This window comes from Anomalospiza imberbis, chromosome 8 (genome assembly GCF_031753505.1).
Source record: "Anomalospiza imberbis isolate Cuckoo-Finch-1a 21T00152 chromosome 8, ASM3175350v1, whole genome shotgun sequence".
Taxonomy (NCBI): domain Eukaryota; kingdom Metazoa; phylum Chordata; class Aves; order Passeriformes; family Viduidae; genus Anomalospiza; species Anomalospiza imberbis.
The window spans coordinates 25,761,829-25,787,618 of NC_089688.1; the positions used below are offsets into that span (position 1 = coordinate 25,761,829).

At 38.5% G+C, this 25,790-nt stretch overlaps 1 protein-coding gene across 1 annotated transcript; it reads left to right on the plus strand.

The window, feature by feature from the left end:
• The first annotated feature begins 590 nt into the window (after window positions 1-590).
• On the plus strand, window positions 591-24,774 carry SMC3 (structural maintenance of chromosomes 3). Its single transcript, XM_068198029.1, has 29 exons — window positions 591-747; window positions 4,635-4,710; window positions 6,258-6,296; window positions 7,123-7,190; window positions 7,556-7,627; window positions 7,815-7,894; window positions 8,430-8,508; window positions 9,873-9,990; window positions 10,538-10,713; window positions 11,322-11,402; window positions 11,661-11,825; window positions 11,973-12,094; window positions 12,409-12,622; window positions 14,236-14,339; window positions 14,556-14,655; window positions 15,112-15,272; window positions 16,566-16,707; window positions 17,011-17,161; window positions 18,175-18,327; window positions 19,223-19,374; window positions 19,608-19,766; window positions 20,455-20,562; window positions 20,949-21,057; window positions 21,558-21,805; window positions 21,927-22,139; window positions 22,821-23,012; window positions 23,175-23,352; window positions 23,884-23,990; window positions 24,300-24,774. The coding sequence occupies exons 1-29, from the start codon at window positions 733-735 to the stop codon at window positions 24,369-24,371; spliced, it is 3,654 nt and encodes a 1,217-aa protein (XP_068054130.1). The 5' UTR covers window positions 591-732; the 3' UTR covers window positions 24,372-24,774.
• The last annotated feature ends 1,016 nt before the right edge of the window (window positions 24,775-25,790 follow it).

The window sequence follows — 25,790 nt, forward strand, 5'->3', positions numbered from 1 at the left end:
CCGTGGATGCAGAGCTCTGCTCCCAGCCCCACACAGCCAGGAGGACGTGGCTGAGGGAGCGGCTGTGCTAGGGCGAGGGGCGCGTCAGCGCAGGCTCTAAGGCTGCTGATGCCTATTTTTTATTATCATTTTTATTTTAAAAAATTATTTTTAGATCCTCGAACGGAAGCCGGCTGTCCAAAGCCAGCCTTTATTCGACCTCCCGCGCGAGCGGCCCCTCAGGGCGGCCCCGACAGCGCCCCCTAGAGGCGCGCGCCGCCGCTCGCTCCGCTCGCCTCAACTTGCCTTTGGCGCCCAATCCGCCCCTCGACGGGAGAAACCACTTCTCACAACTCTCCGGGGGGAACCCGGCGCCCGGGAGGCAGAGTGGCCTGCCTTCCCCGGTACGCAGCGCCCTCCAAAAGACCACCGAGGCACTTTAGAAGATTGCAAAAAGGAAATTCCCGCTGCTTCACGTGGTGTCCTTCTTCGGCGGTACAGGAGCGCATTCTCTGCTCCGCAGTCCTCCCTCCAAGTGGCGCTGAATGGTTCGCGCCAGGACGGGACGGGGAGGGTCCGCCGCCATTTTGTTTGCGTGAGGGGTGAGCGGGCCCTGTGCGGGAAGCGGCGGGCGGCTGAGGGGGCGGGAAGCGGCGGCGGAGACCCGCGGTCAAGCCGAGCGCTCGGACCGGAGAGAGACGGCGAGGGCGGGCTGAACGACAGCCTGGCGGGCCTACCCCATCCTCGGCAAATATGTACATCAAGCAGGTGAGCCGGCGGGATTCGCACCGCCCGCAGTGTGCGGTGCGGCCTGTGCCTGGCCTAGGGGGCTGGCCCAGCCCGCCCTGGGGCTGGGGGCTCTGCACCTTCACATCTGCCAGGCCCGAAGCAGGGGGCCCGTGGGCTTGCGGCGGGCTCGGAGGCCTTTGCTTCGATCTTTTCTGTCCCGGGGGGCGGATCGAGGTCCAGGCTGAGGGAGGCGCCCCCGGCCCGTCCACGGGTCAGGTCCTACCGCCGGCCGGGCTGGCAGCGCTTTCTCTCCTTCTCTGCTCCCCTTTCATTCATTGCAGGTGCGAAGCGGCGCTGGGGTCTCTTTCACGGACCCGAGACTTGTTCGCGGGGACCCTCTGTACGCAATCCCCGGTGTCCCGGCCGCGGAAGGCTCGTACCCAAAACAAAGGGCTCTGCTCAGCTGTCAGCGGCATCTTTCAGCTGTTCAGATTGTGGGGTCTCTGCCTTGGGATGCTGTCTCAGGCCCCCGGGCATGAACCATTTTACCTGTTAGGTTTCACCCTTGCCAAACGATCTATGGCTGGTGCTCAGTTAAAAGGATCCTGGTATACATCTTTTTCAAACTGTTTTTGAGGTCATCATTATATTACTTCTGCAGTTTCCGTGCAGCTAGTTTAGCAGCAGATTTCTATTACTGCTCTCGTATTGCTGCATATGTGTGTTCATACAAAGCCTTCCAGGACTCTCATTTCCTGGTGGACTCAAAATTGACCTGTTTCTCACACCCTGCAGGTGCTTTTCTTAAGAAGAATACTTTATTAACTTTGAAATGCATGTTCTGCATAGGTACCAGGTTTTCATCTACTGTTTGGCTGACTGGGCAGTGTTTCAAACGCCTTTTGATCATACTTTTGTAAATCACTCTTGATTAATCGTCATAGGTGGGCACATTGCTTTAAAGACTTTGAATAAGAGTTTTTGTTCTCTACATTTGAATTACTTAAAGCAAACAGTAGTGGAGATCTATAGAGTAAGTCTAAATTAGCTCAGAACAGGGGAAACGTTTCATTTTGACAAAAACTAAAAGAAATTTGGGTGGCCAATAACCAGTACTGTTATAGGGGCTATAGAAGAAAGTGTAGCACTGTGTAGACGTGAGAACAAAAAGAACGAGAATGAATTTGATTCCATCAGTATCCCCTGTTTTGTTGCTTTCCATAAATTGTTCCTGGAGTTTGCACATTAAAAATATTTAAGTCTTAATCTGAGTCAGTACAAGGCAATGAAGAAGTCATGAGGTTTCAGAATATATAGGATGGATGAAGTGATAAACCATCTAGAGAAAAGCTTTGTGGAGGAGGTGATGGTATTCAGAGTCTACCTGTATCACACTCCATGGTGCCCAGGTCTGTGGCTGCTGAAAGTTTGTGCTTCTATAGCAGTATTCAAGAAAAAGTAATTGGTTGGATTTCTCATTTTGTAGAGGCTTTCAGGTTCTTATGAGAATAAAGTAAGTGCATTATTCCAATTTAATGTTCTTTATATATTATGTGAAAAAATGAAAAGTAGTAGAGACCAACTTTTTTGCCCATTATTTAATTTCTCCCCTTCCCCTTGAAATCTAGTGAGTTTGGAATCAGCAGTGTCTCAAAATGTTTGGGCTTTAAAAAATATTGTTAAATATGTTAAATCAAAATGAATGAACATAGTTGCTGTGGCCTATGGTCAGTGGCAAGACCTGATTAAGATATTCTGTTCCTGCTTTTCCTTTGAAAGCTGCTGGCACAGAGCTTGCTGAAAAAGTCTCCATCTGGCAGATGAGGGAGACTGGTTTTTTTAGGGGCGGTCGGTGTTTGTGTTCACAGCCACAGTACCTGGGTAGTCTTCAGTCCATACATCGTCTTAAACTTGCTTTCTGTAGTTTGGTCCGTTAAATTCTGAAATCTTTGATTGCTTCCAGTGCAGTGGATCTGAGTGGCTAAAGAAAACTATGTCTGGCCTAAGGAGAGGGAGCACAGACAATTGCAGTTCAGAAGAGGTTTAAGGTAGGCAGAGTATTGAAGGAAGCTGCAGTGGAATGGTGTTCCTTTTCCAGAATAGCTTCTGCTTCAGTCTGATGTTTGATGGTCAAGGATTAGTAATTTGCTGCCTACCTGTATTCTTACAGGTAGGAATTCTTACCTTCGGATTCCAGTAATGAAATAATTTTGCAAAGAGAATTTGACCAGAAAGCCATAGTGCCTGGGAAGAGAAGGGCTTTCAAGGTCTGATTAAAAGTTAGTTAATGCCTTAAAGTTTTATTTCATTTTGGTTTTTATAAATTCCAGTGTTTGATTTGCTGTCTGACATGGCATTTTCATTCAGTATTAGTGAGATGGTTTTAATCCATTAGTACAAACAGGTGATAAGAGGAGTTTTCCACCACAATACTTAATAGTGGCCTGCCACATAATGGGAGAAAGACTGAAGATTGAACTTGTCATGAGTAAATATGGGCATTTTCTTCTCCCAGTCTTTTGTTCAGTACTTTTTGTGGGCAGGATTTTTTCCCCACTGTTTTTTTAACGCTGACAGAATATGACAGAATATGAATGCAGTTCTGAAGGTAGTTGTTTCTTGAGGTGCTGGGGTGTACACTTAATAGAGGCTTTTGTGGTAGTGAGGAAAGGTTTGCTAAAATGTTTGCAGTACTACTTCTAGGATTTTTGTTGAAGTTGTGCTTCTTGAATAAAAAGTATTATGCTCATTTTGTGGAATATGGGCTACTTTAATAGTTGAAGGTGTGAGAGAAGGAACAACATGTTCAGAGAAATAGTGATGGGACCATAGACCTTAGAAACAAAAAAAATCTAAGTAATTTCATATCTTAAGCTTCAGCACTAATAATACTGAGAAGTATCTTGCAAGCTGTTTTTGTGTCTTCTTAAGAAGTAATTTTTAGTGTATTGTAGGTGTCCTAGAGAAACACTGTCACTGTTTTAACTGTATCCTGTTTCTTTTGGGGAAGAGCTGGGTAAGGAACACAGCTATTAATTGGTAACTGTAGTCCTGTTTCAAGTGTTCTTGCTGAAAAATCTGCAGATGTCAAACCTTCAGGTGGCTGCTGCCTTCCTGGTGTTGTACTGAACAGAGCAAAGCTGCTGTGCTTTTACCACAGCTTTGATGTATGGAACAGGCTGCTTGGTGCTGGAAGGTGGATTAGTTTTGATTAGTTTTGTTGCTATGCAGAGCTGAAGTTTTAGGTTGTTGTAACTCTGTACCTTGTGTATTGATAGGCCTGGCAAACCTCAAAATGCTGCTGGAATTAAAGAGTTGAAGTTTGATGTGCTGCTTTCAGATGACTGTTTGCTGCATAGCTCTTGAAGTTATTTGTGTACATTTTTGTCTCTTTAGGCTGTGAATTGGAGCCAAGACCAGCTTGCTTTTTTATGTTTCCCTTTAGATTGCATAGTAAAATAAGACTATTGCATGTAAAATAGGCAGTCTAGTACAGTTTTTGCAGCCTGCAATGGCACTGCTTGGAGAATTCACCAATAAAATTCTCATGCTGTAAATAGATTGCATTCTAAAAATTAAAAATAAATGCTTGTTACACTCAGTTTTCTTTTCTCTATATGATACTTCAGGGAAATAGATTTTTTTTCCTAGTTTGTTACAAAAAACCTCTTGGAACTCTCTTGCTTGCCATGCTTTGGCCTGCACAAGAGCCAGCATTTCTTGCTGGGGGAGAAATCTGTCCCTGAATTGATGCTTAGGTGGGGGGCAAGTTTGATGTAAGTTTCTGATCTTGAGCTGGAAAGTTGAGTGTGTGCAGGAAGGGTAGGCAAATTATAATTTATATAACTATTCTGTCAATCCTTATAGTAGAAAAACTGTTCAAGAACAGAAAGAACTTTGTTAAAATAACTCCCTCTTCTCACCAGGTAATCATTCAGGGCTTCCGAAGCTACAGGGACCAAACCATTGTGGACCCATTCAGCTCTAAACACAATGTCATTGGTAAGTTCTGATACTTGCCTTTTATCGCTAGTTAAAATTGCACTTTTATTTCAGATGATATTCATGTTAATCTCCTTTATAGTTTTTAATATTCTGGTTACATTTGATGATTATATTGTCTGTTTTGGAAACTTCTGTATGTAATGTACCAGAGGGTGTGTTCCACTTACAGCAAACAGCTATTAACGTTCAGTTTTGCTGGGACAAGAGCTGAGTCTTCAGAAACTGAGTGAGGTACATAAACTCCTTCCTGGGTGCACATCTCTGTATTCACCAGACCTCTTTTAAAGGTTGTTCTTGCAGGAACAGCAGCAGAGCATTTGCATGGGATTCTTTTTTTTTTTTTTTTTTTTTTTTGTCTGTGCAACTGTCATTATTTTTATAAATAAGCACACCAGCAATTATAAACTCCTGCAGAGAAAGAAGATCATATTTCTTCCAGTTTAAAAGGAATTAATTTCTGAACTGTAGCCTGTCAAAAAATATAAGTTTGAAGTGCAGTTTCATGAATAATTCCTATTTTAATAGCATGTTGTTGTCCACCATTCTCACACTTCTTCTATTTCTGCCTATGGATGCCTGGCCCTTTGTTTGCATTGATTTTAGTGATTGTGCAGCAACTTTTGAGACTGCTGACCCAACAGCAAACAGTCAATTTTGGACATAAAATCTTAATAGCCAGGATTTAACTCTGGCACTAGGAAAAAACAATGCATATGACATGAACAGATGTCTTGCTTAGTACTGTTATTTCTGCAGGATCTAAAACTTTATCCAGGTATTAATATTTTTAAAATACACTAAAAAAATCTCTTTTCACTGAGAGATTTTGCTTTTTTTTTAAAGACTTCATAGTAATCTCAAGTGGTGTTTGGAATGAGGTGAGTCTGGATGCTATGTAGGCAGACTGAGAGGGAAAGCCTGGGATGTTCATTGCTGCTGGAAGACAAGGGGATTTGAAACTGATACAGTAGGTGCTGATCTTAAAGAGAAGACACTGCATCTTGCTGAAACACTGTGGTATAAACACTGAGATTATATTGGTGTAGTGCTGTGTTCTTACACCTTTATTTTTTTATATAGAAGTAGTACTTATTCCGGTATTTTATGATTAACAAGTGGAGTATTAAGAAGTTAATGTGCTACATGAAGTTCATACAGTCAACCTGAATGTATAGGCAAGTTGTTTCCTCTGGATAAATGTTCTGGAGCCAGGAGAATTTGACTTAGGTTTACTGTTCTTATCCATCAGATTATCAGTATAAGAACCAAAAAGGTGGCAATAAATAGGATTGGTTTAACTATTATTCTCATTGTGGAATAGTTTTGGAGTTTGTAAGTCAAGGTAATGTGTCTGAGTGGGCAAAGGGCTACTGTCTTGTACTCAAGTGATCCATCTGCCAAGTTCATCTCATTCCCTGGAGATTTCATTTGCCTGTGTTATATTTGGGTTCTGATCTTGAATAATTTTGGGTCGCATTTAAGGTACATTGCACTGTTGACCTATGTCAGCTGTAACTTGTCATACTTTGTGTTTTAATTTTCAGTGGGAAGAAATGGATCTGGAAAAAGCAACTTTTTTTATGGTAAGCATGGATTTCTTATTAGCCAAGAGATGCTGAAGATACCAGGTTTCTTTTCTTGTTTTTGCTAGAACTTGGTTTAACAAATGATCCTCCTCAATAAGGAGTGGCAGATTGGAAATTACTTGGCAGTGATGAAGGGCAGATCTCAATGCACTTGTTTAATACTTAGTCTAGGTTTTTCTCTAGAATTCAGCTTCTCTTACTAAGGGCCTTCTAAGGCTTTCAGCTAGCAAAAGTATTTACAGGAGAAAACTGATTCTGAAAGTTGCCCTCCATGAAAGATAATTATGATATTTGCAGTTGTTTTAGACATCCTTAGTGGCTAATTTCTGCTAAATAGCAGTTTGGCACAGCTTAGACATTCTTTTAATATAAGGTTATGAGAGGGATTTTGTGAGGTGGGAGTATTAATGGAGGAACAAAGATGCTAATTAAATGAGGTGTTAGTAGGCTTTGTGACAGTTGTGTTTATAAATTGTCTAATGCTAAGTATTTTAGCAATATTTTTAGCCTAGCCTGTGTGCTGTGTATATGTAGAGGGAAGCTCATGAATCCCTAATAGTTCAGCATTGTTAGTGATTATACAGTGAACCAGTAATGTGGCAACAATGACTACTTCAGATAAATCCTGCTATACAGCAGGTTGAGTGATAAAGATCCAGCAGATTAAGGTTTTTAATGAAGAAATATTGTAAGATTTTAGCAACAGCTTGATTGTATTATACAACAGTAAACCAGTGTGTTTTGAGTTAATGAAATTGTTGCTTGTTGCGTATTTCCCTGAAGGAAAGAATAAATTTTCTGTTTCTTTACTATTTTATTACAGCAATTCAGTTTGTCCTCAGTGATGAGTTTAGTCATCTTCGCCCAGAGCAGAGACTGGCTTTGTTGCATGTAAGTGAATGTGTATAGCAGCAAAACTAAAGAATAAGCTAATACATTTGAATGGTACAACAAAAATGTTAAATTGCTGGGCTGTGGATATTTTAAGCCAATTATTTTGAAAGTAACTTTCTTTGTTTCAGTTGGCAAAAGGGAAGTTATTACACAGTAGTACATTATGTTGATAATGCACACCAGTGGATGTGTAGCCAAGATTATCAGAAATAAAAATGTGTGCTGGATCTTATGTAGATGCTCTTGCATCTCAAGTCCTTGAAAGGAAAGGGGAGGTGGGTCATCAGGGAAAAGAGGACAAGAATGAGTTCAAAGTCTTTTCTAAGATGGCAGCTGTCTAACAAGAACATCTCTTCTCTTAGGAAGGCACAGGTCCTCGTGTCATTTCGGCATTTGTGGAGATTATATTTGACAATTCTGACAACAGATTGCCGGTAAGTTCAGTGAACTGCTTTGGACATAGATTGTCCTTTCAGACTCAAGTGATCTCAGTCTTATGGAAGGCTTCAGCACAGTACCTGGTTTTGAGTAATTTCTGGTAAAAAGTGTCATAAATGTTCTGGTGTTAGTTACAGCTGCTTGCAGTAGGTGCGTGTATTTACTGGGTTTTGTTTTCTTAAGATTGATAAAGAGGAAGTCTCACTTCGCAGAGTCATTGGAGCCAAGAAGGACCAATATTTCTTAGACAAGAAAATGGTGACGTAGGTACTTCTTTTCCTTATCTGAATGAGAACAGTAGTATTTCTGTAAAATTCTGTAGACAAACCCAACACTTGCATCCCTAGCATGAAATAATTTATTCCTGTTGTGTAATACTGAGTGCCAGTAGTTTGACAGCTGGAACATCAGTCCTTGTGCAATAGACAGCAGACTTTGAATTTGCAGTTTAATGCATCCATTGATGTGGTGTTTAACTGCTTGCATAGTATTTATTTCAGGTTTTTTTTGAAATAGAAGAGTTACCACACTCTCAGTGGTTTTATATCCTTCCTTGAGATATGTTTGCCTGTATTTCCCTCCTCTGTGCTTTGAGGTGCTTATTTCTTAATCTCTTTCCAATTCTATAGTATTTTAGATATTTTCCATTTTTATTCTCTCATTTCATTTTAGGATTAACCATTTTCAAATAAAGAAGGTTGTTCAAACAGAGCATGCATTGCACACAGTGATTTTACTGCATTTTTGTAGCTCTCACTTCTACTCTAAGTTTTTAATGGATTCATAATAACATTTCAGGAAAAATGATGTCATGAATCTTCTTGAAAGTGCTGGATTTTCTCGCAGTAATCCCTACTATATTGTCAAACAAGGAAAGGTAAGATTCTTTTTCACAAAGTAGAAGAATCGCTGTCAAAGGTATCATGTTTCCTGGATGCCAAACTTAATTCATTTATTTCAGGAGTAAACCAAAACCTAAATCTACCTCTGTTTGAAGTAGTTCTTGTATGTAAATGCTTCTTTGGCAGATATTATTGTTTTAGTAGTTGATGTTGATTTAAAAAAAAATCATGTCTGTAAATATTGATATTTATCAGAGGGTTTTTATCATGGTGATCATTGCAATCAGTTTTTTTTCCCATATACTGTAATACAAAGCAGGCTTGATTCCTGTGCAGTAGTTCAGTGTAAATTCAGAGATTTCTGTGCCTATAGATGAGGCTGCAAGGTAATGGTAGAGAATTTTAAGAGGTTGAAAATACTGTTAATGGAGAATGAATGGAAAATGCAGAAGTACCAAAAGTGAACGCACATCAGGAAAAGGGCTCATGGCATGGGCTGTCTTAACTGGTCTTCAAGATCCAAGCAGCTTTCTAGAGCTTTCAAAGGGCACTGACATCTGCAGACAAGCAGACTACTTGTAATGCACAGACTACTTGTAATGGCTCACAGCATGGGTCATCAAGACCGGGAACTGTCACCTCCAAAGGTTACTGGAAGTCATACTTGAAGAGGAATGCAAGAGGAGAAGACTTGAGGAGCACTTGATGTCAGGGATGCTAACCCATAATACAGTCGGCCAGATATTTATCAGCATACATTTTCCTATACATTTGAATGTGTGTGTTTGAAAGAAACAGCTTGAGCTGGAAGGTTGCTAGTAGTAGGGATTGGTGCACGCTATTTAACAGCCAAAATACACATACTGGTTTTAATATAAGACAAATTAGAAACAGTTACCTTCTTAGAAAAGCATGCAGCCACTGAAATTCTATTGAAAGGAAGTGGGTTTTATGCTGGGTGTAATTGTATGACTGATTTGATGTCATATTAATGAGTGTTTCATGATGTGAATTACTCTAAGATTTATAACCCCTGCATTTTAGTGTGGTTTTATGGAGGCATTTAAACTATTTGATTTAGCACCAGGACTTAAAAGCCCAAGCTTGAGTTTCTCTAAACAGAGTGGTGGTTTATGTTTTCTTCAGTGTACATAGGACTTGTATCCTGAGTTTTAGCAACAAATGGTAACATTTGAAAAGCAGCAAATTTCATTACAAGAAGAATACTTGCTGTCCTGAAGTAATGGTCTCACAAGGAGAGCAGTGTGGTGTATGCTATGTATCTGAATCTTCCTGCCAAAACCTCAGGCAAGCAGGCAGAGCAAAAGAGTGCAATCTTTGTTGTGGTTAGCCATACATCCAGAGCAGGTTATTGAAATCATAGATCTTGCATTTTCAGATCAACCAGATGGCCACAGCTCCTGACTCTCAAAGATTGAAGTTACTAAGAGAAGTAGCTGGTACCAGAGTGTATGATGAACGTAAAGAGGAGAGTATTTCACTAATGAAAGAAACAGGTAAAACTTTAAGAAATTATTGCTTTATGCCACAGTAATTCAATTAAAACTAAATCTTCAAGCTTTTTCAGTAAAGCTACATAGATGTTATTTGTGGTATGTTAAACAATGCAGAGCTTCTCATATTTCTCCCTTGAATTTCCAATATCTCAGAAGGTTTACTAAGTTACTTTCTGTGTGCTTTTAGTAATAAAACCTTTTAGCTAAGCTAATACAGATAAATTTACTGTTCAAAACATGTAAGTGATGTCAGCTGGTAGTGATCCAGAAATCAGGATACCTACTGCTGTGCAAACACTGAAGTTCATGTTGTACAGTGTGTATTAAGTGTGTGAGCCAACAGGGTCCATGCTTCTGTTGCCTTACATAACAAGTATCAACAGTTCTGCTGTTGGGATTTTTTTTTGGAGAACTTCTGACCATGGGGTGTTTTTACATTTCAAGTATGTTGACAAATTGTGAATCACTGGAATAGATTCAGTGGCTGTAAAGGTAGGGGATTATATTACAGTGTTTAACTGAATTTCAATTGTCATGTTTTCTAAAGAGGGCAAGCGAGAGAAAATCAATGAGTTGTTGAAATACATTGAGGAGCGACTGCATACTCTAGAAGAGGAGAAAGAAGAGCTGGCACAGTACCAGAAATGGGATAAAATGAGGAGAGCATTAGAATACACCATTTATAATCAGGAACTTAATGAAACCCGAGCTAAACTTGATGAGGTAAAATATCTTGGCTAGTACAAAATGTAATGAGCTGTTGGTTTGTTTTTGCTACCATCTCCTTGTGATCCTTGATAGAATCCTGACAGTGTTAAGAAAACCTTCCTGTCCAGCCATCCAGGAGCCACTCTGACAGTCAGAACTGCACCACCTGAGCTAGGACTGAACCCCCTTCCCAGCACAGGTGCCTTGCTTGACTCCCTGCACCACACTCAGTCTGACCGGGATTCCCATAGCAGAGTCTCAGATGTCTTGATCCTTAAAATAATTTAATCTTGGTGCAATAACTAAATAACAAAGGAAGGTGGGACCCCAGCAAAGGAAACTGGCTTTTTATCCCATCAGAGTAGAAGTGTAGGGCTTCTGCTGTGTCTCTGAGTGCCACAGGTTCCTGTGCCCTTTATTTTGCAAAAGGACATTAGTTCTGTTGTCTGTGGCTTCCACCATGCAGAACTTAATCTGCAGCAATCTGCAGCTGCACACCGAACTACCTGCATTGTATGTACTCCTCAGCATCACTGTTCTTCACTAAATAAATTATTTTCTTTCTGGAACCACTACTAAAGCAGAATCTGGCCACTTAAACTATTGGTGATATTTCCATACAGCTTTCTGCTAAACGAGAGACAAGTGGAGAAAAATCGAGGCAGCTGAGAGATGCACAGCAAGATGCTAGAGATAAAATGGAGGTAAAAATACTTTGAAAAGGGCTCTCCAGTGGTGTGTTTTGCTTTGTGGTTTTGGGGATTTTTTAGAGGAGGCAGGGAGGGAGAGGATGATGGCTGGTGGTGTATATATTAAATTCAGTTGCATGATTTCATCCTGTTTGGAAACTTGGGGTTTTTCACACATCTAGTGTATTGTGATCTACAGAATCTTGTGAGTTTTGATAAATAGTGAAATGTTCATTCAGTGTTTTAAGATACTGCATACTTAAATTTTCGTAGGAAATAGAACGGCAGGTTCGAGAACTGAAGACAAAGATTTCTGCAATGAAAGAAGAGAAAGAGCAACTCAGTGCTGAAAGACAGGAGCAGATTAAACAGAGGACTAAATTAGAGCTGAAGGCTAAAGATCTACAGGATGAATTGGCTGGCAACAGTGAGCAAAGGGTACGTAACACCAATGAAGTCTTAAAATGTCATTGGCACAAGGAAGTGTTCATGTACACTGAAGTTTTGGTTTCAGACTTGAGCCTGTCACTATTTTGTAAGGTTTGTTAAATACTAACTTTAAATACTGCTTTGTTTGACTTTCAGAAAAGACTGCTAAAAGAGAGGCAAAAACTTCTTGAGAAAATCGAGGAGAAGCAGAAAGAATTGGCCGAAACAGAGCCAAAATTTAACAGCGTAAAAGAAAAAGAAGAGAGGGGAATTGCTAGGTCTGTGGCATTCTGTGCAAATTTTATCAATGCTATCCATCTGCAGTTAACTACTTGGAGATGGTCTGTAAAAAGCCTGCTTTATGTTGGGGTGGGAACAGTATTTGGCAAAATGATTTTCTAAGCTTAACCACTTCTTGAGGATGATTTTATTGTTTATACATGATCCTTTCCTTTTTGTTGCTGATTTGGTGCTCGAATTTGAGAGCCTGGTATGAGACTTCTTGAAAATTCCAATAGTAATTCTTAATGCTTGCTCCTAATAAAATCAAGATTTCTTTATAATACAGCAAGTCTTTCCCTTCTCAAAACAGACTTGCACAGGCTACACAAGAAAGAACAGATCTTTATGCAAAGCAAGGTCGAGGGAGCCAGTTTACTTCCAAAGAGGAAAGGGATAAGTGGATAAAGAAAGAACTGAAGTCTTTAGATCAAGCCATCAATGACAAGAAGCGGCAGATTGCAGCTATACACAAGGACTTGGAGGATACAGAGGCAAACAAGGAGAAAAACTTGGAACAGTACAGTGTAAGTTTTCAGCTTATTCTCAGTCTTTTTGAGAGAAGGGTTAAATACTCAATCTTGGATAGTCAGTCTTCAATACCTATTTATAAGGAAGATGTGACGTTCTGGTTGGATGTGGTCTTTGAAAAATGCTTATTGGAACCATCTACATATAAACTTTAAACTCCTTTAGCATTGCACTGTCTTCAGTCTCTATGTTGGCTTTGCCTTCTGGTACTTTGCCCAATGTGTTTGTCCTGAGTTATCAGGAATAGGCTTCTATCTGCCTTGCTCTTGTCTTTGTTGAACAGAGCCATGTCATAGAAAACAATTTGTTACATTCTTATAGAAGTCCGTGTTGTTTTCGCTTCTCTCATTTTCCCCAAGCAACAGGGTCTTTTTGACTATGAAGCAGGCACTGCACCCTTGTACCATGGTTGCAGCTAGTTAGAAGATACATCCCTAGCCATATTAGAAGATTAATCTGTTATCTGCATAACTTAGATTTTCATTTCCATACAGGAATGGCTTTTACAGTGCAAGTACAGTAAAACAATCCTAAGATAGCATTCCTGCTAGGAGCTCCAGCTGTGAAAACCCTGCTTTTATATTGAGAGAGCATATAGTGCAAATGCTGATGGTCTTCTTGGTCTTTGTGTAATATACCTACTGAAACTGAGAGTCAGTCTGACACTGTGCAGGAGTGTAGTTGTAGAAAGATGGTGTTCTGCTAAAATACTGCTTGATTGAGACCCACATTAGCAAAATTGTGATTCTCTGAGTTGGTCAATGAAGAAAATAGCATTTACCACTGGCTGACTGCAATTGCACTGTACTGCTCAGTGGTAATTCTGTAGAATTGAAGGGCTTAAATTTGTTTTGGATTTTGATTCCTTTCTAGAAACATGTCTTGGTTTCCTTTTCCTCCTCAAGGAAGGTTGATTTATGCTTAGGTGAAAAGTTGTTTAGCTTTTTGTTGTTCAAAGAGAAGGTGTCTCGGGCGAATGTGATTGAGAGCTTGCGAGGTTAGTTTGGAATGAGCTGTCTGTGTTTTTAGAACAGTTACTGCTTGTACACATATAAATACATAAACACTATCGAGTGCTAGCCCTGAACTGCTTTGAAAATGGCAGGTGTTAAATGAGCAAAGGGAGGATGTCTGTGCATTGGCTTAAACAGCACACTGTTGACAGCAGCAGCCTTGAAAGTCTAGTACTGCTGGAGAGCAGGCTAAGGATTTTGACTAATAGCAGGTTGACATGGTACACAAGATTAGTTGTACTTATCACAAATGTCATTTCAGAGCATGATGACACAGAAGTTATATGTATGTTAGTTACTGTTTTGATTCCTGTTCTTGCTGTGACTTACAGGGATCCATTTCACTTTAATGCCCAGAGGCACAATTCAACTCAGTGCCTGCCTTGCCATCTGTGTGGCACCTACACCTTGTTACTGCTTCTTTACAAAGCTGTCTTTATTCTTAGTGCTTTTGCAGCGTGTTGTAAACTGGTTAAAATGTTTGTTGGAATTTTCTAAATTTTTAGTAGTTCAGATTTGAATAAAACAAAGTGGTTTTTTTTTTTTTTTTTAATATAGAGAGCTGTGGTTTCATGCTGTTCTTTTCTTTGTGTTAGAAACTGGACCAGGATCTTAATGAAGTGAAGGCTCGTGTTGAAGAATTGGACAGAAAATACTATGAAGTGAAAAATAAAAAGGATGAACTACAGAGTGAAAGAAAGTTAGTAATTAATTGAAATATGTCTCAATCTCACTTAATGTGAAGGACCCCAACTGTGTAGTTGTTAACGTGTCATGTAGGTATGTTTTTTAAATATGGCCATGTATGAACTTCTGCACTTTGCCTTCCCATTAGATTAGCAGTCTTTAAGAAAACAGTAATAAAACTTACAGATTGCATTCACACTTACAAAATTTTATTGGTTTTGTTTTGTAGTTATCTATGGAGAGAAGAGAATGCAGAACAGCAAGCTCTTGCTGCAAAGAGGGAGGATCTAGAAAAGAAACAGCAGCTTCTCAGAGCAGCAACAGGAAAGGTAAGATAACCTCACTCTTCATAATTCCTTGTGGAATCTCATTCTTAAAGGACCAGTCAGTTTTATCTGAAAGAGATGATAGTTGTTTTTTTAAATTACAGTCTTTCTGTCATAATTAAGATGAACAAATTATATTCTGGGCTGAATTTTTCAAATATTTATAGCTCTAGGATGACTTGAAAATTAATTTTCTAAACTCAGGGTAGTTGATGTGAGGAGACTAGGCAGAAATGGAATATTTTCAAAATTTTCTCTGATACCTTTTTTGCTTTAAAAAACCTAAGTAAGAGACCATCACTTTTCAGTTTTGTTTGGGGCATCTCCTCTTAGGGCTGTAGGTTAGTTAACAGAAATTTGGCAAAAATGGAGATTACAGCTGTCACAAAGTTAAAGCTAGAATGAATATTATGCCCACGCATTGTAACTGCAATACAGTAATTAGCTGTATTTTAACAGGCCATTTTGAATGGTATAGACAGCATAAACAAAGTTTTGGAGCACTTCCGTCGAAAAGGCATAAACCAGCATGTTCTGAATGGCTATCATGGAATCGTGATGAATAACTTTGAATGTGAACCAGCATTCTACACCTGTGTTGAAGTCACTGCAGGGAACAGGTAATTATGTGCTATTTAGTGCAGCATCACAGCTTAGTTGTTGTTGCAAGCTTCTACTGAAATTTTATTCTTTTGAACTTGATGTCATGCCTTCTTTTTGTCAAAGTGCCTTCTCTATGGCATGATCAAATTGCTATTTCTATGTGAAGGACCTAAGAAGAATTCTGACTATTTAAATAGTAATCCTAGCTGCTCCTGACTTTGTCTAAAAAAAACTGAAACAAAACCAGAGAGGAAAAAAAAAAAGAAAAAACCAAAAAAGGTCCCAGACCCACACTCCTGACACTTGCCAGGGGAGGATTGGTGGTGAGACTGAATTATATTGAATAAAATGGACAGCATATTCCAGTGTGGAGAATTCTACAGTAAGCAAGGCTGACATTTCAATAATAGTAAGAATTTCTTCACTTGTACTAGGAAATCTCATGGTTGAGAATGGTCTCTAAACTGTCAAAAATTGCTGTCTAAAAGTTATCTGAAAAGATGTTGAGTGTTAATGAGTTTGTGCAAGATGTTTTCTCGAAGAAGTAAATGCCTGTTGGGTGATCCACCACTTGATGCAGCATTTAACACTTCAAATTAATTTAAATCGTCTTTTTGTGTGATCACTCCCTGATCCAGCTCAGGAGTAGTCATAAACGTTCTTGTTCTAATGAAGTGCAGATAGTGCATAAGAGCAGGAAAGAGGACAGAGGTGACACGGTATTGCAAAGTGTCACATAGAAATGTTGATACCACTATGATTGGAAGTGCAGTCTCTTCTGAAACTTGTGTCAGTGTGAACAAGGGCATCTCTTCCAAGCACTTCACAGTTCTCCCTGAATCCTGTGCCCCATAGTTTGGAAAACGCTGTAACAAGGAAAAATCACTTATTTCAGTCCCTCTGGTGCCAGTCTTCATAGTGCACAGGGAGATGGGGTCTCTGTCTCTATGTGGTTTATAGAGGCAGCAGAGGCAAACTTGGGAGATGCATGCAGGGGTGGGGGGCTGAATGTTGTGTGATGGGAATGCAGGACAGAGGTGTGGACACAGTGACACTGTACACATATTGAGCTGCTCCTGGCTGGACAGTGGAGTGTAAAGTTATTGGCTAAGCCTGTTTTAACCAAAGTGAAAAGAGTATCCACTTGCTTTTTCTAAGGCATGGAATTGGAAATGCAGTGCAGCTTTATAGTGATGTGTTATGTTACGATGTGTTATGTTACGATATCTGCATGAACACTGTCTGTATACAAATACATTTGTCCTTTTAGCATAGTAAAGTTTTACCTACTTGTTTGCCTTGTTAAACAGGTTGTTTTATCACATTGTGGATTCTGATGAGGTCAGTACAAAGATCCTAATGGAATTTAACAAAATGAACCTTCCTGGAGAAGTTACTTTCCTCCCTCTGAACAAGCTGGATGTTAGAGATACTGCTTATCCTGAGACTAATGTGAGTTAGAATTACTTCTGAACCTATTGGTGCTTCATGACTACAAAGCCTTGTATTTTGAGCTGTTTACATTGCTTATTGCCCAGCAGTTGCTTTTCTGTTTGTCTGCAGTAAAATACTATTTCTAATGTATACTTCTGAACATAAAAAAACAATGTTATAGAAAAACATTTTTCTACAAGGTATCTGCTCTTTATTAAGTGCACTTTACAAGTGAAAAGGCAATACTAATAAGTAGAGCTTTATTGTAACCTGATACTCAAGAATTACTTTAATTACTGAGTTGTAGTTCTCTCACTTCAGGATGCTATTCCTATGATCAGTAAACTGAGATACAATCCAAGATTTGATAAAGCTTTCAAACATGTTTTTGGGAAGACTTTAATTTGTCGTAGCATGGAAGTGTCTACCCAGCTGGCCAGAGCTTTCACAATGGATTGTATCACTCTGGAAGGTAAATACTGCAATTTTTTATAAGTTATTTTTTGCAAAAATAGAATTCCTGGGTACATGGGGCTCATTAAACCTGGTCTGTTTAGTGTTGTTGAATTAAGATTATTAAAAATAGTAGTATACGTGACTGAGATGTATGTACAAGGTTGCACTTGGTTAAGTACAGTGCTTAAAAATACAGGATTTCTTTACAAGGTATGGAATTTTCTTATGATCTAAATTTTAGTAGCAATGTATCTCCATCCTGAGAATTACAGAGCAGATTGGGTTTGAATCCATCCAGTTTTTTAATCCAGTTTAACCGACGTTTATTTTCCTGGAGATTTTATGGTGTTTTCCCCAAGCTCAAAGCAGTGTTTAGAGTGTGAATGAATGGCCTTATTTCCTTATAAAGGCAATGTGAATTCTTCTGTGCAACAAAGGTATTTACATCTTACGTTCACTGAAGTAATCTATATCTGTTGTTAATTGCCTGTATTAAAGAAGGCAGGTTCCCTGCAGGCTTATTGTTGTCTCTTTGTATCTTAAAGTCAATCTGAAAAAATTCCTAAGGGTGTCTGAGGAAGAAATTACTAATTTTTCAGTATTGGCATACTGTATAAGCCGCAGATGCTGCTAATTACTTCATCTCTTTATTTCCTCATAGAAGACTTGAGATTTTTTTTTTTTTCAAACTGGTAGTGCTAGGCATTTGCATTTTTCCCTTAATATAAGTATTTTTTTCCTTCAAGCTACATGGTTTCAGAAGTTAATTAAAAACAAAGATAAGCCAATGCTTAAAGGAGATCCTAGCCATCTGTGACGATCTTGAGAAAGGAAATAGCACTTAAATTGAATACAGAAATAAACATTTCCCTAATTACTGTAAACATGCATGGTTGCTGAGACATTCAGTGCTTTTGTAGCTTAATTGAAATGTTCTGGTTGATCTGCTAAGTTGCGCTGTAGAAACCATGCTGGACTTATGGCAAGAGTGTAGTGTGCATTTTACATCTCATTCTGTTCTGCCCTCAGGTGATCAAGTCAGCCACCGAGGTGCTTTGACTGGAGGTTATTATGACACCAGGAAGTCTCGGCTTGAATTGCAAAAAGATGTTAGAAAAGCAGAAGAGGAACTTGGTGAACTCGAAGCAAAGCTCAATGAAAACTTACGTAGAAACATTGAAAATATCCTTTTGTTGTTAATGGGGAAGGTTGTATGATGACAAAGCTTTTCTTTTGTGGTTACAGTAATAGATGGAAAACAGGAGACTGACTTGTTACATATTATCTGTGTTTTGTGAGCAGCCTGGTTCTCTGTGTTACTGTATTTGATATTGATCTTTAAAGCTTAGAGGTGAGGTTAAACCCTAGATTATGAGGCTTTCTATTACTTTTAGAGTCTGTTGTAGAAACTGCCATAACCAGATATTCTTGTTATCTGTGTTAATCTTCACTGCTTCTTCTGACTCAGGCTATATTTTTAGTACTTGTGTCCTGAATTGATGTGTTAAATAGTCCACTTATGCTGTGGAGGTGAGGTGGGAGACAGTACTGTTGTAATAAGCTCTGAGTTGCTTGACAGTTTGGTCTTTCCAGTCTCTTTGAACTGTGTCCTTTTGAGATCTAATATCTACAGTTCAGGAGTAAGGGAGGTTTATACATTTTTCTTATACATCACCCAGGTCATTCTGTCCTTCAAACTGAACTCCTTTGCATTTTGACTTGCATCAGTGCATTAGAGACATCTGTTTTGTATTTTGTACGATCTGAGCTTTCCTTGCATGTTCAAATATATCCCTGTGTTCTTCTGAATGTCATGTTGTGAAATAAGCAAGGAAGTCTTCATTTTAGCTTAGTTCCTGATATTGATAAGTTACTTGATAAGTTGATAAATTGCTCATCTTATTTTTGTGATGATTATTGATTTTTACTCTACAGGTGATCATTATGGTTTGGTGGAGTTTTGATTTGTTTCCTATTTTGATGAAAGATTAATATGTCAGATAGAAAAAAATTGAAGTACTAGTAGGAATAAAATGATTTTTAAAACAAGGACAGAATTTTCCTTAGCCCACAGTACGGATTAATAATGAGATTGACCAGCTAATGAATCAAATGCAGCAAATTGAAACACAGCAGAGAAAATTCAAAGCCTCACGAGACAGTATTTTGTCAGAGATGAAAATGCTGAAGGAGAAAAGGCAGCAGTCTGAAAAGACATTTATGCCTAAGGTTGGTATGAGGATATTGAAAACTATTGCTTGGTTTATTTTAATTGTTTCATTAATGTTACTGATAAAATTGCATTCCCTTCTGTTAACATCATAATATGAAATATGAAGAGATAACTAGCGATATGTCACTAGATAACTAGAGTTAAGTAGAGACACGTTGATATGAACAGGTGAAATTCATAGAAATCTAGAGATTGCTTTGAAGAGTGATTCTGTCTATCTGTCCCATAGCAACGTAGCTTGCAGAGCCTGGAGGCAAGTTTACATGCCATGGAGTCAACTAGAGAATCGTTAAAAGCAGAACTGGGGACAGATTTGTTGTCTCAGCTCAGTCTTGAAGATCAGAAACGTGTGGATGCTCTTAATGATGAAATTCGACAACTACAGCAAGTAAGGAAACAAAAATATCTTGCCATTAAATGTGGTACCTTTCTTAGCAATAAACTTTTGTCCTTTTGTATGAAAAGTCACTTATGAATATAGTGTTAGTAAATTAGTGTTTCATCAGTAGTAGGTAGGTGTGTTTAACGTTCTGTCATTTGCAAAGGGTATTTACAAGTTTTTCTCAAACCCTAGGTGAATTTTTCCAGTTGATTGTGTGAGAATTAAGGCTATTTGTGTTGGAATCATCGCAATTTTCTTGCGCTTGCTATTGACTTTCCAACAATAAATACAAATAGATATCATTTGAAGGGAGGATGCACAGTATGAGAAAGGAAAATTTCTATAAGTGTGTGGTAGGTGAGACAAAACTAAGCTTTTGATTGATGCACATGTTGCTGGAAAAATACTGTTTTAATGTACTCTCTAAAGTATTTCTGGGTTTAAGAATTGGGTTCAGATACAAATATAGATTAATAAACTCAGGGATCTGTACAGTTGATTTTTACACTAGGCACCTTTTAATTTGTTTTTTTTCTGTCAGTTAAATTTAGAGGAACAGTCCAGCGAATTGTGATATTTTAACACACAGAATTGTGTGAGGAGGGTTTTTTTGTTGTTGTAGTATTTTTTTTTTCTATTACAAGGTAAAACTAGTCCTGGTAAGGCAACTGATATACTTCTCTACTTTCTTCAGGAAAACAGACAGCTTTTGAATGAGAGGATTAAATTAGAAGGCATTATCACAAGAGTTGAAACATACCTCAATGAGAATCTGAGAAAACGCTTGGACCAAGTGGAACAAGTAAGGATTTTCTTTTAAATGTACTTTTGCAGTCTGGGTTTTGGTTTATTTCTAGAGCTAACACATATAAATGATACATACTTATTTGTTACACTGCATTGTCTGTGGTGGGGTTTGCTTCCCTATGTATAAACTGAGTTAAGCATTCATTTGAATTTCAGCAAGTTTTTGCCAAAAGCTACTGTGAATACGCTGCCTGTGTATCAATAGGACTATAATAATTTGTTTGAAAATCTAACTATTCTCTTAGAACATCACCAAAATATTGAATAGTATATTATGTAATAGTTATATGTAGTTGTATGTAGACTAACAGAAGTTAGCTTGTTTGTCTGGCCTATGTTCCCATTCATGCTGAAGCCTGGTGGCATTTATTTGTCCCATAGGAACTGAATGAGCTTCGAGAAACAGAAGGTGGCACAGTTCTTACTGCCACAACATCAGAACTTGAAGCTATCAACAAACGAGTGAAGGATACACTGGCACGGTCAGATGGTTGGTAACATCATGTTTTGGAAAGAAAACTCTCCAGGGTTTTGAAAGTTCACACATACCATATTTGATTTAGAAATAGACCATAATGTAATTAACTTGTGTTGGTGGTAATGGGCTTCCAGCTTGAGGGTGTGATACTTGTAAGGCAGCTGTCCTACAAGCAAGATCTTGTGCAATTGTTCCTGAATTTTGTCTAACCCATTTAAAACTCAGCTGCTGTCAAATAGGCTATCACATCTGTTTGGCTTGAAACTTCCTTTGCTTCTCTTTCTAGACTTGAACAATATGACTGTAGTACATTTGTTTGGGGTTTTTTAAAGCCATATACTCATGGGGAAGAAAAGAGGGATTTTCAGCCTTTTGCCTGAACTTTAACCTTGTGTTCCTTAATAGATCTTCTTTAGTCTGTCTTTTTGTTTCATAAATACTTTGTTGGATGATTGCTGATCTTACAGAGGTGTGTAAAGCTTTGGGTTTTGTACTCTTGCTCAATATTGCAGATCTGGATAACTCTATTGACAAAACAGAAGCAGGAATTAAAGAACTTCAGAAGAGCATGGAACGCTGGAAGAACATGGAAAAGGAGCATATGGATGCTATTAACCATGATACAAAAGAACTTGAAAAAATGACAAACAGGCAAGGCATGCTCCTCAAGAAGAAAGAGGAATGCATGAAGAAAATACGAGAGTTGGGTTCACTTCCACAGGAGGCTTTTGAAAAGTATCAGACTTTAAGTTTAAAGCAGGTAAATAGTGTGCTTGGTTTCATGTTTTATGACCTGAAACATTAGTGTCACCTGAATCTCGCATGTCAAATGTGGCTAGAATTGCAAGTCACTTTGATGTGTTAATGTTTTCCGTTTACAGTTATTCCGCAAGCTGGAGCAGTGCAATACTGAACTGAAGAAATACAGTCACGTTAATAAAAAAGCTTTAGATCAGTTTGTGAATTTCTCAGAGCAGAAGGAAAAATTGATAAAAAGACAAGAGGAGCTGGACAGGGGCTACAAATCCATCATGGAGCTGATGAATGTCCTTGAGCTCAGGAAATATGAGGCTATTCAGCTGACTTTCAAGCAGGTAACAAAATGGGAAAAATTGTAAAGACACTGGTGCTGAAATCAGTCAAGTTGTCCCATGGTGTAGCAGCAATGTGAGAAGAAGATACTAAATAAATCTGTACTAAGAGAAGGCAGTGTCATGTAACTTGAGGCTTGTGGGTTTTTTAAATACTGAAAAGTAAATAAAGCTACCATTTTCAGTATGTTCCCATCTCCAATACAACTCTAGCTTTGCTTTAAACTTCTTAAATACTTCCTGTCAAGTAAGCTCTTGTATACTGTGTACGACCCTTTCTGGGAACTGTGGCAAAAAATGACACCAAATCCCTTCTCCAGATTTAGTGAAAGTAATTCTAATATTAGCAAAGAATCTTAACTACGAAATGTGTGAATTGTTCTCTTTAAAGGTTTTTTGCTTAACTGAAGGTTACTAAGTAAATTTTATTTTTGCTACAGTTCTATGTTTTAATTGTACCATTTTCTTGAAAAAAATTTTGAAACTTCTCATACTACAAAACCAGTTGTTCTGACTCTTGTTTGTATTAAGCCAAGCTTTGTACAGCATACATTTCTCACTTCTGCTTAAGAATGTGGGTCTCTTCTTTGAAGTACATACTTCTTGTGTTCATGCAAAAACACTTGCCTGCATTTGATTTCACTCTGTAAAAATGAGTAGGTTTATTGATTGTTTCTTTTTCAGGTGTCAAAAAATTTCAGTGAAGTATTCCAAAAGTTAGTACCTGGTGGTAAGGCCACATTGGTGATGAAGAAAGGAGATGTGGAGGGCAGTCAGTCCCAGGATGAAGGTGAAGGCAGTACTGAGAGCGAAAGGGGATCTGGATCTCAGAGCAGTGTTCCATCTGTAGATCAGTTTACTGGAGTTGGCATAAGGGTAAAGAAAAATATTTGGTTTTTAGTCCTTTGAATGTTTGTTTGGGTTGTCTTTTAATTATATTTTTAAAAGGCAGCATTTAGTTGATCCTATTTGTTTAATAGCAAGTGATGCTGTGGTTTAGTGTTTTGAACTCATCTTGCTGTTGCATTGTTTTCTTAGGTATCGTTCACGGGGAAGCAGGGTGAAATGAGAGAAATGCAGCAACTTTCAGGTGGACAGAAATCTTTAGTGGCCCTGGCCCTAATATTTGCCATCCAGAAATGTGATCCAGCTCCATTTTACTTGTTTGATGAAATTGATCAAGCCTTGGATGCCCAGCATAGAAAAGCTGTGTCAGGTACTTGTCTACCTTTAATAATCTTCATTGTGATTGAAGGTAATAGTTTGTCTTCTCATCTCTGATGTTTAAGAATAAAGCTTTTGATCATAAAAACACATTTTTGAGAAGCCCACTGTGTGTTTGGGGAAGTTTTCATGAATTTGGTTTTATGTAGAAGCTCTGTTCTGTTACTGCATCTAAAGGGTCTCCTTACTGCATTTCAGTGTGTTGAAAAACAGTCCTGTTTTGAAGTCTAGTTTCATTTTAAAAATTAACGGACAAATGCTTAATCTGTTTTTTGTTATAGAGATTTTATACCATACTAGGTTTGCTGAGTGGCTGGACTTGTCAGAGTTCATACTGGAATTAATGAGAATACTTGTATGTATTATCTGGGAAATGAAACTGGTATAGATACTTTCTTGATTTGTGAGGTTTGCTTCATTAACCAAAACCTCATTTTGAATAAGGCAAAGAGTTTGCTATTCTTGTCTGTCTCACTTTATTGAAAATACTACATTAATAAAGAATTTTTGTGTTCTTTTTTAGATATGATTATGGAACTAGCTGAACATGCTCAGTTTATTACAACAACTTTTAGGCCGGAACTGCTTGAGTCAGCTGACAAGTTCTATGGTGTAAAATTCAGAAACAAGGTAAGTAGTATGATAGGCTTCTCAGTAAACACCTTAATTAAGATAAGTTGTGTATTTGAGACTTAGCAAGAGTTCAGAGTGAATCAGACTCACTTCAGCTGATAAATTCCTATTTGTGACACAGTCTTCTACTAAAAGTTCTCTCGTTCTTGAAAGAGAATTTAAATACCTGCAGATGTCCCATGTCACATTATTTAAAGGGATTATAAATCGATCATAGACCTGTTGCTGAGTCCTGGAGCCTTCAGAAATGTCTGTCTTATTCTGCAGGAGGTCCTGTAATAACGGAATGCTTCTTTGTTCCATCAGGTCAGTCATATTGATGTGATCACAGCAGAAATGGCCAAAGACTTCGTAGAAGATGACACCACGCATGGTTAAAGGAACTTGTAATTACTGCTTATTTGGAAGATGTGTATAGTGCTATGTTTATGCCAGGGACCTGTACATTTAAAAGATGAAGTATTTAGTCCTTGTTTAAAATAGTTTTTGAACTCACATTTTAACCAAGACCTCAAAAGGCTTAGTTTCAAATGAGCTCGAGTATCCATTTTGTCTCTGTTGCTGTATTTTATAAGATAATTGTTAATGTTACCTTTATACAATACCTGTAGTTTGGAAATTTTATTCTCTTCCTTCAAATATTTTGTAAAGTGTTTGTTGCTGTTTTAAAGCTTTTCAGAAAGTGCTAGCTATTTCTTCTTAAGTATAGTTTTATCATTTATATTGCTTCACACGTTTTTTTTAATGGCTTCAATTAAAGTGGTTGGTTTTATGGCTGTAACTTGTATATATTAAGTTTTTGGTTTATGTTGTCTCTCTGAAGAAGAATACACTGAGATGGAGGAAACACTTCAGTCATATTGAAGTGGCATATTTCAGAATATGAGACAAAGTAATTCTCCCAGACAACTCTTCCTTTTTCCCCTCTTCTGCACATTGCCAGTGCCAGAAAAAAAAAACTGCCCCAGACCTATGCTTGCCCAAATTCATAGTGTTCTGGTTATTGAACTGAAAAAAGGTAAGTATCAGAGAATCCTGAAAAGTCTGAAAAGACCCTAGAACTGTGTCAAGACAAATCACAGCCCCTTCTTTTCCTGCACATTGTCCCGTGTAACAGCTCCTCCAATTACATCCCATACATCCCCCAGACCAGCATAACTTGAGCCAAGTGACAAAAAGTGAAATCTTTTCCTGCTGTCTACAGTTCTGGCAAAGGGATATTGAATAGTTTGATGTGTTCTCCTGGAGCACTTAAAAGATTTACCACAAACCATGAATTCTGTAGGTAGAAAAGCAGTTGTAAAAAGAGAATCCACTGATGTTAAAACAGTACACCTATAAGAACATAATAACCTTAAACAATAGCATACATGACTTTCAGTAGCACAGTGAGAAACAGTGAATTTGTATGTTGCATTTATTCTGCGTAGGGCGCGTTCAGCACAGCAGATGAATAAAGCTCTCTGATCGGTTTTGATCTGCACACACTCTTGCTCCCCACTGAGAACTTCAGGAAGTGCAGGAAAGGAGAGCATGAACTGTGATGGCTGGGCTCAGGAGTGCTTATCCTTGCATCACAAGGTAGGCTGAGAGAAGACTACTGAAGCTGATATGGAGCAACTTCCCCAGGTAGTGATGGAAATTACTACCTGCAGTAAGTCTTACGCCAGGAGAAGGATATTGTGGCATAAAGCTTTCTGTAGTTCCAGGGTCTCAATAGCTGCAGACAAGACTCAGTGAAGAGAGAAGAAACAAAGTGTCCCAAATGACCCCAAAATTTCTAGCATGGAAAGAGAC

Coding starts and splice junctions, on each gene's coding strand:
- SMC3 (XM_068198029.1), top strand. Junction 10,714..11,321: donor CCCGAGCTAAACTTGATGAG/GTAAAATATCTT, acceptor ATTTCCATACAG/CTTTCTGCTAAACGAGAGAC. Junction 23,991..24,299: donor GTGTAAAATTCAGAAACAAG/GTAAGTAGTATG, acceptor TTGTTCCATCAG/GTCAGTCATATTGATGTGAT.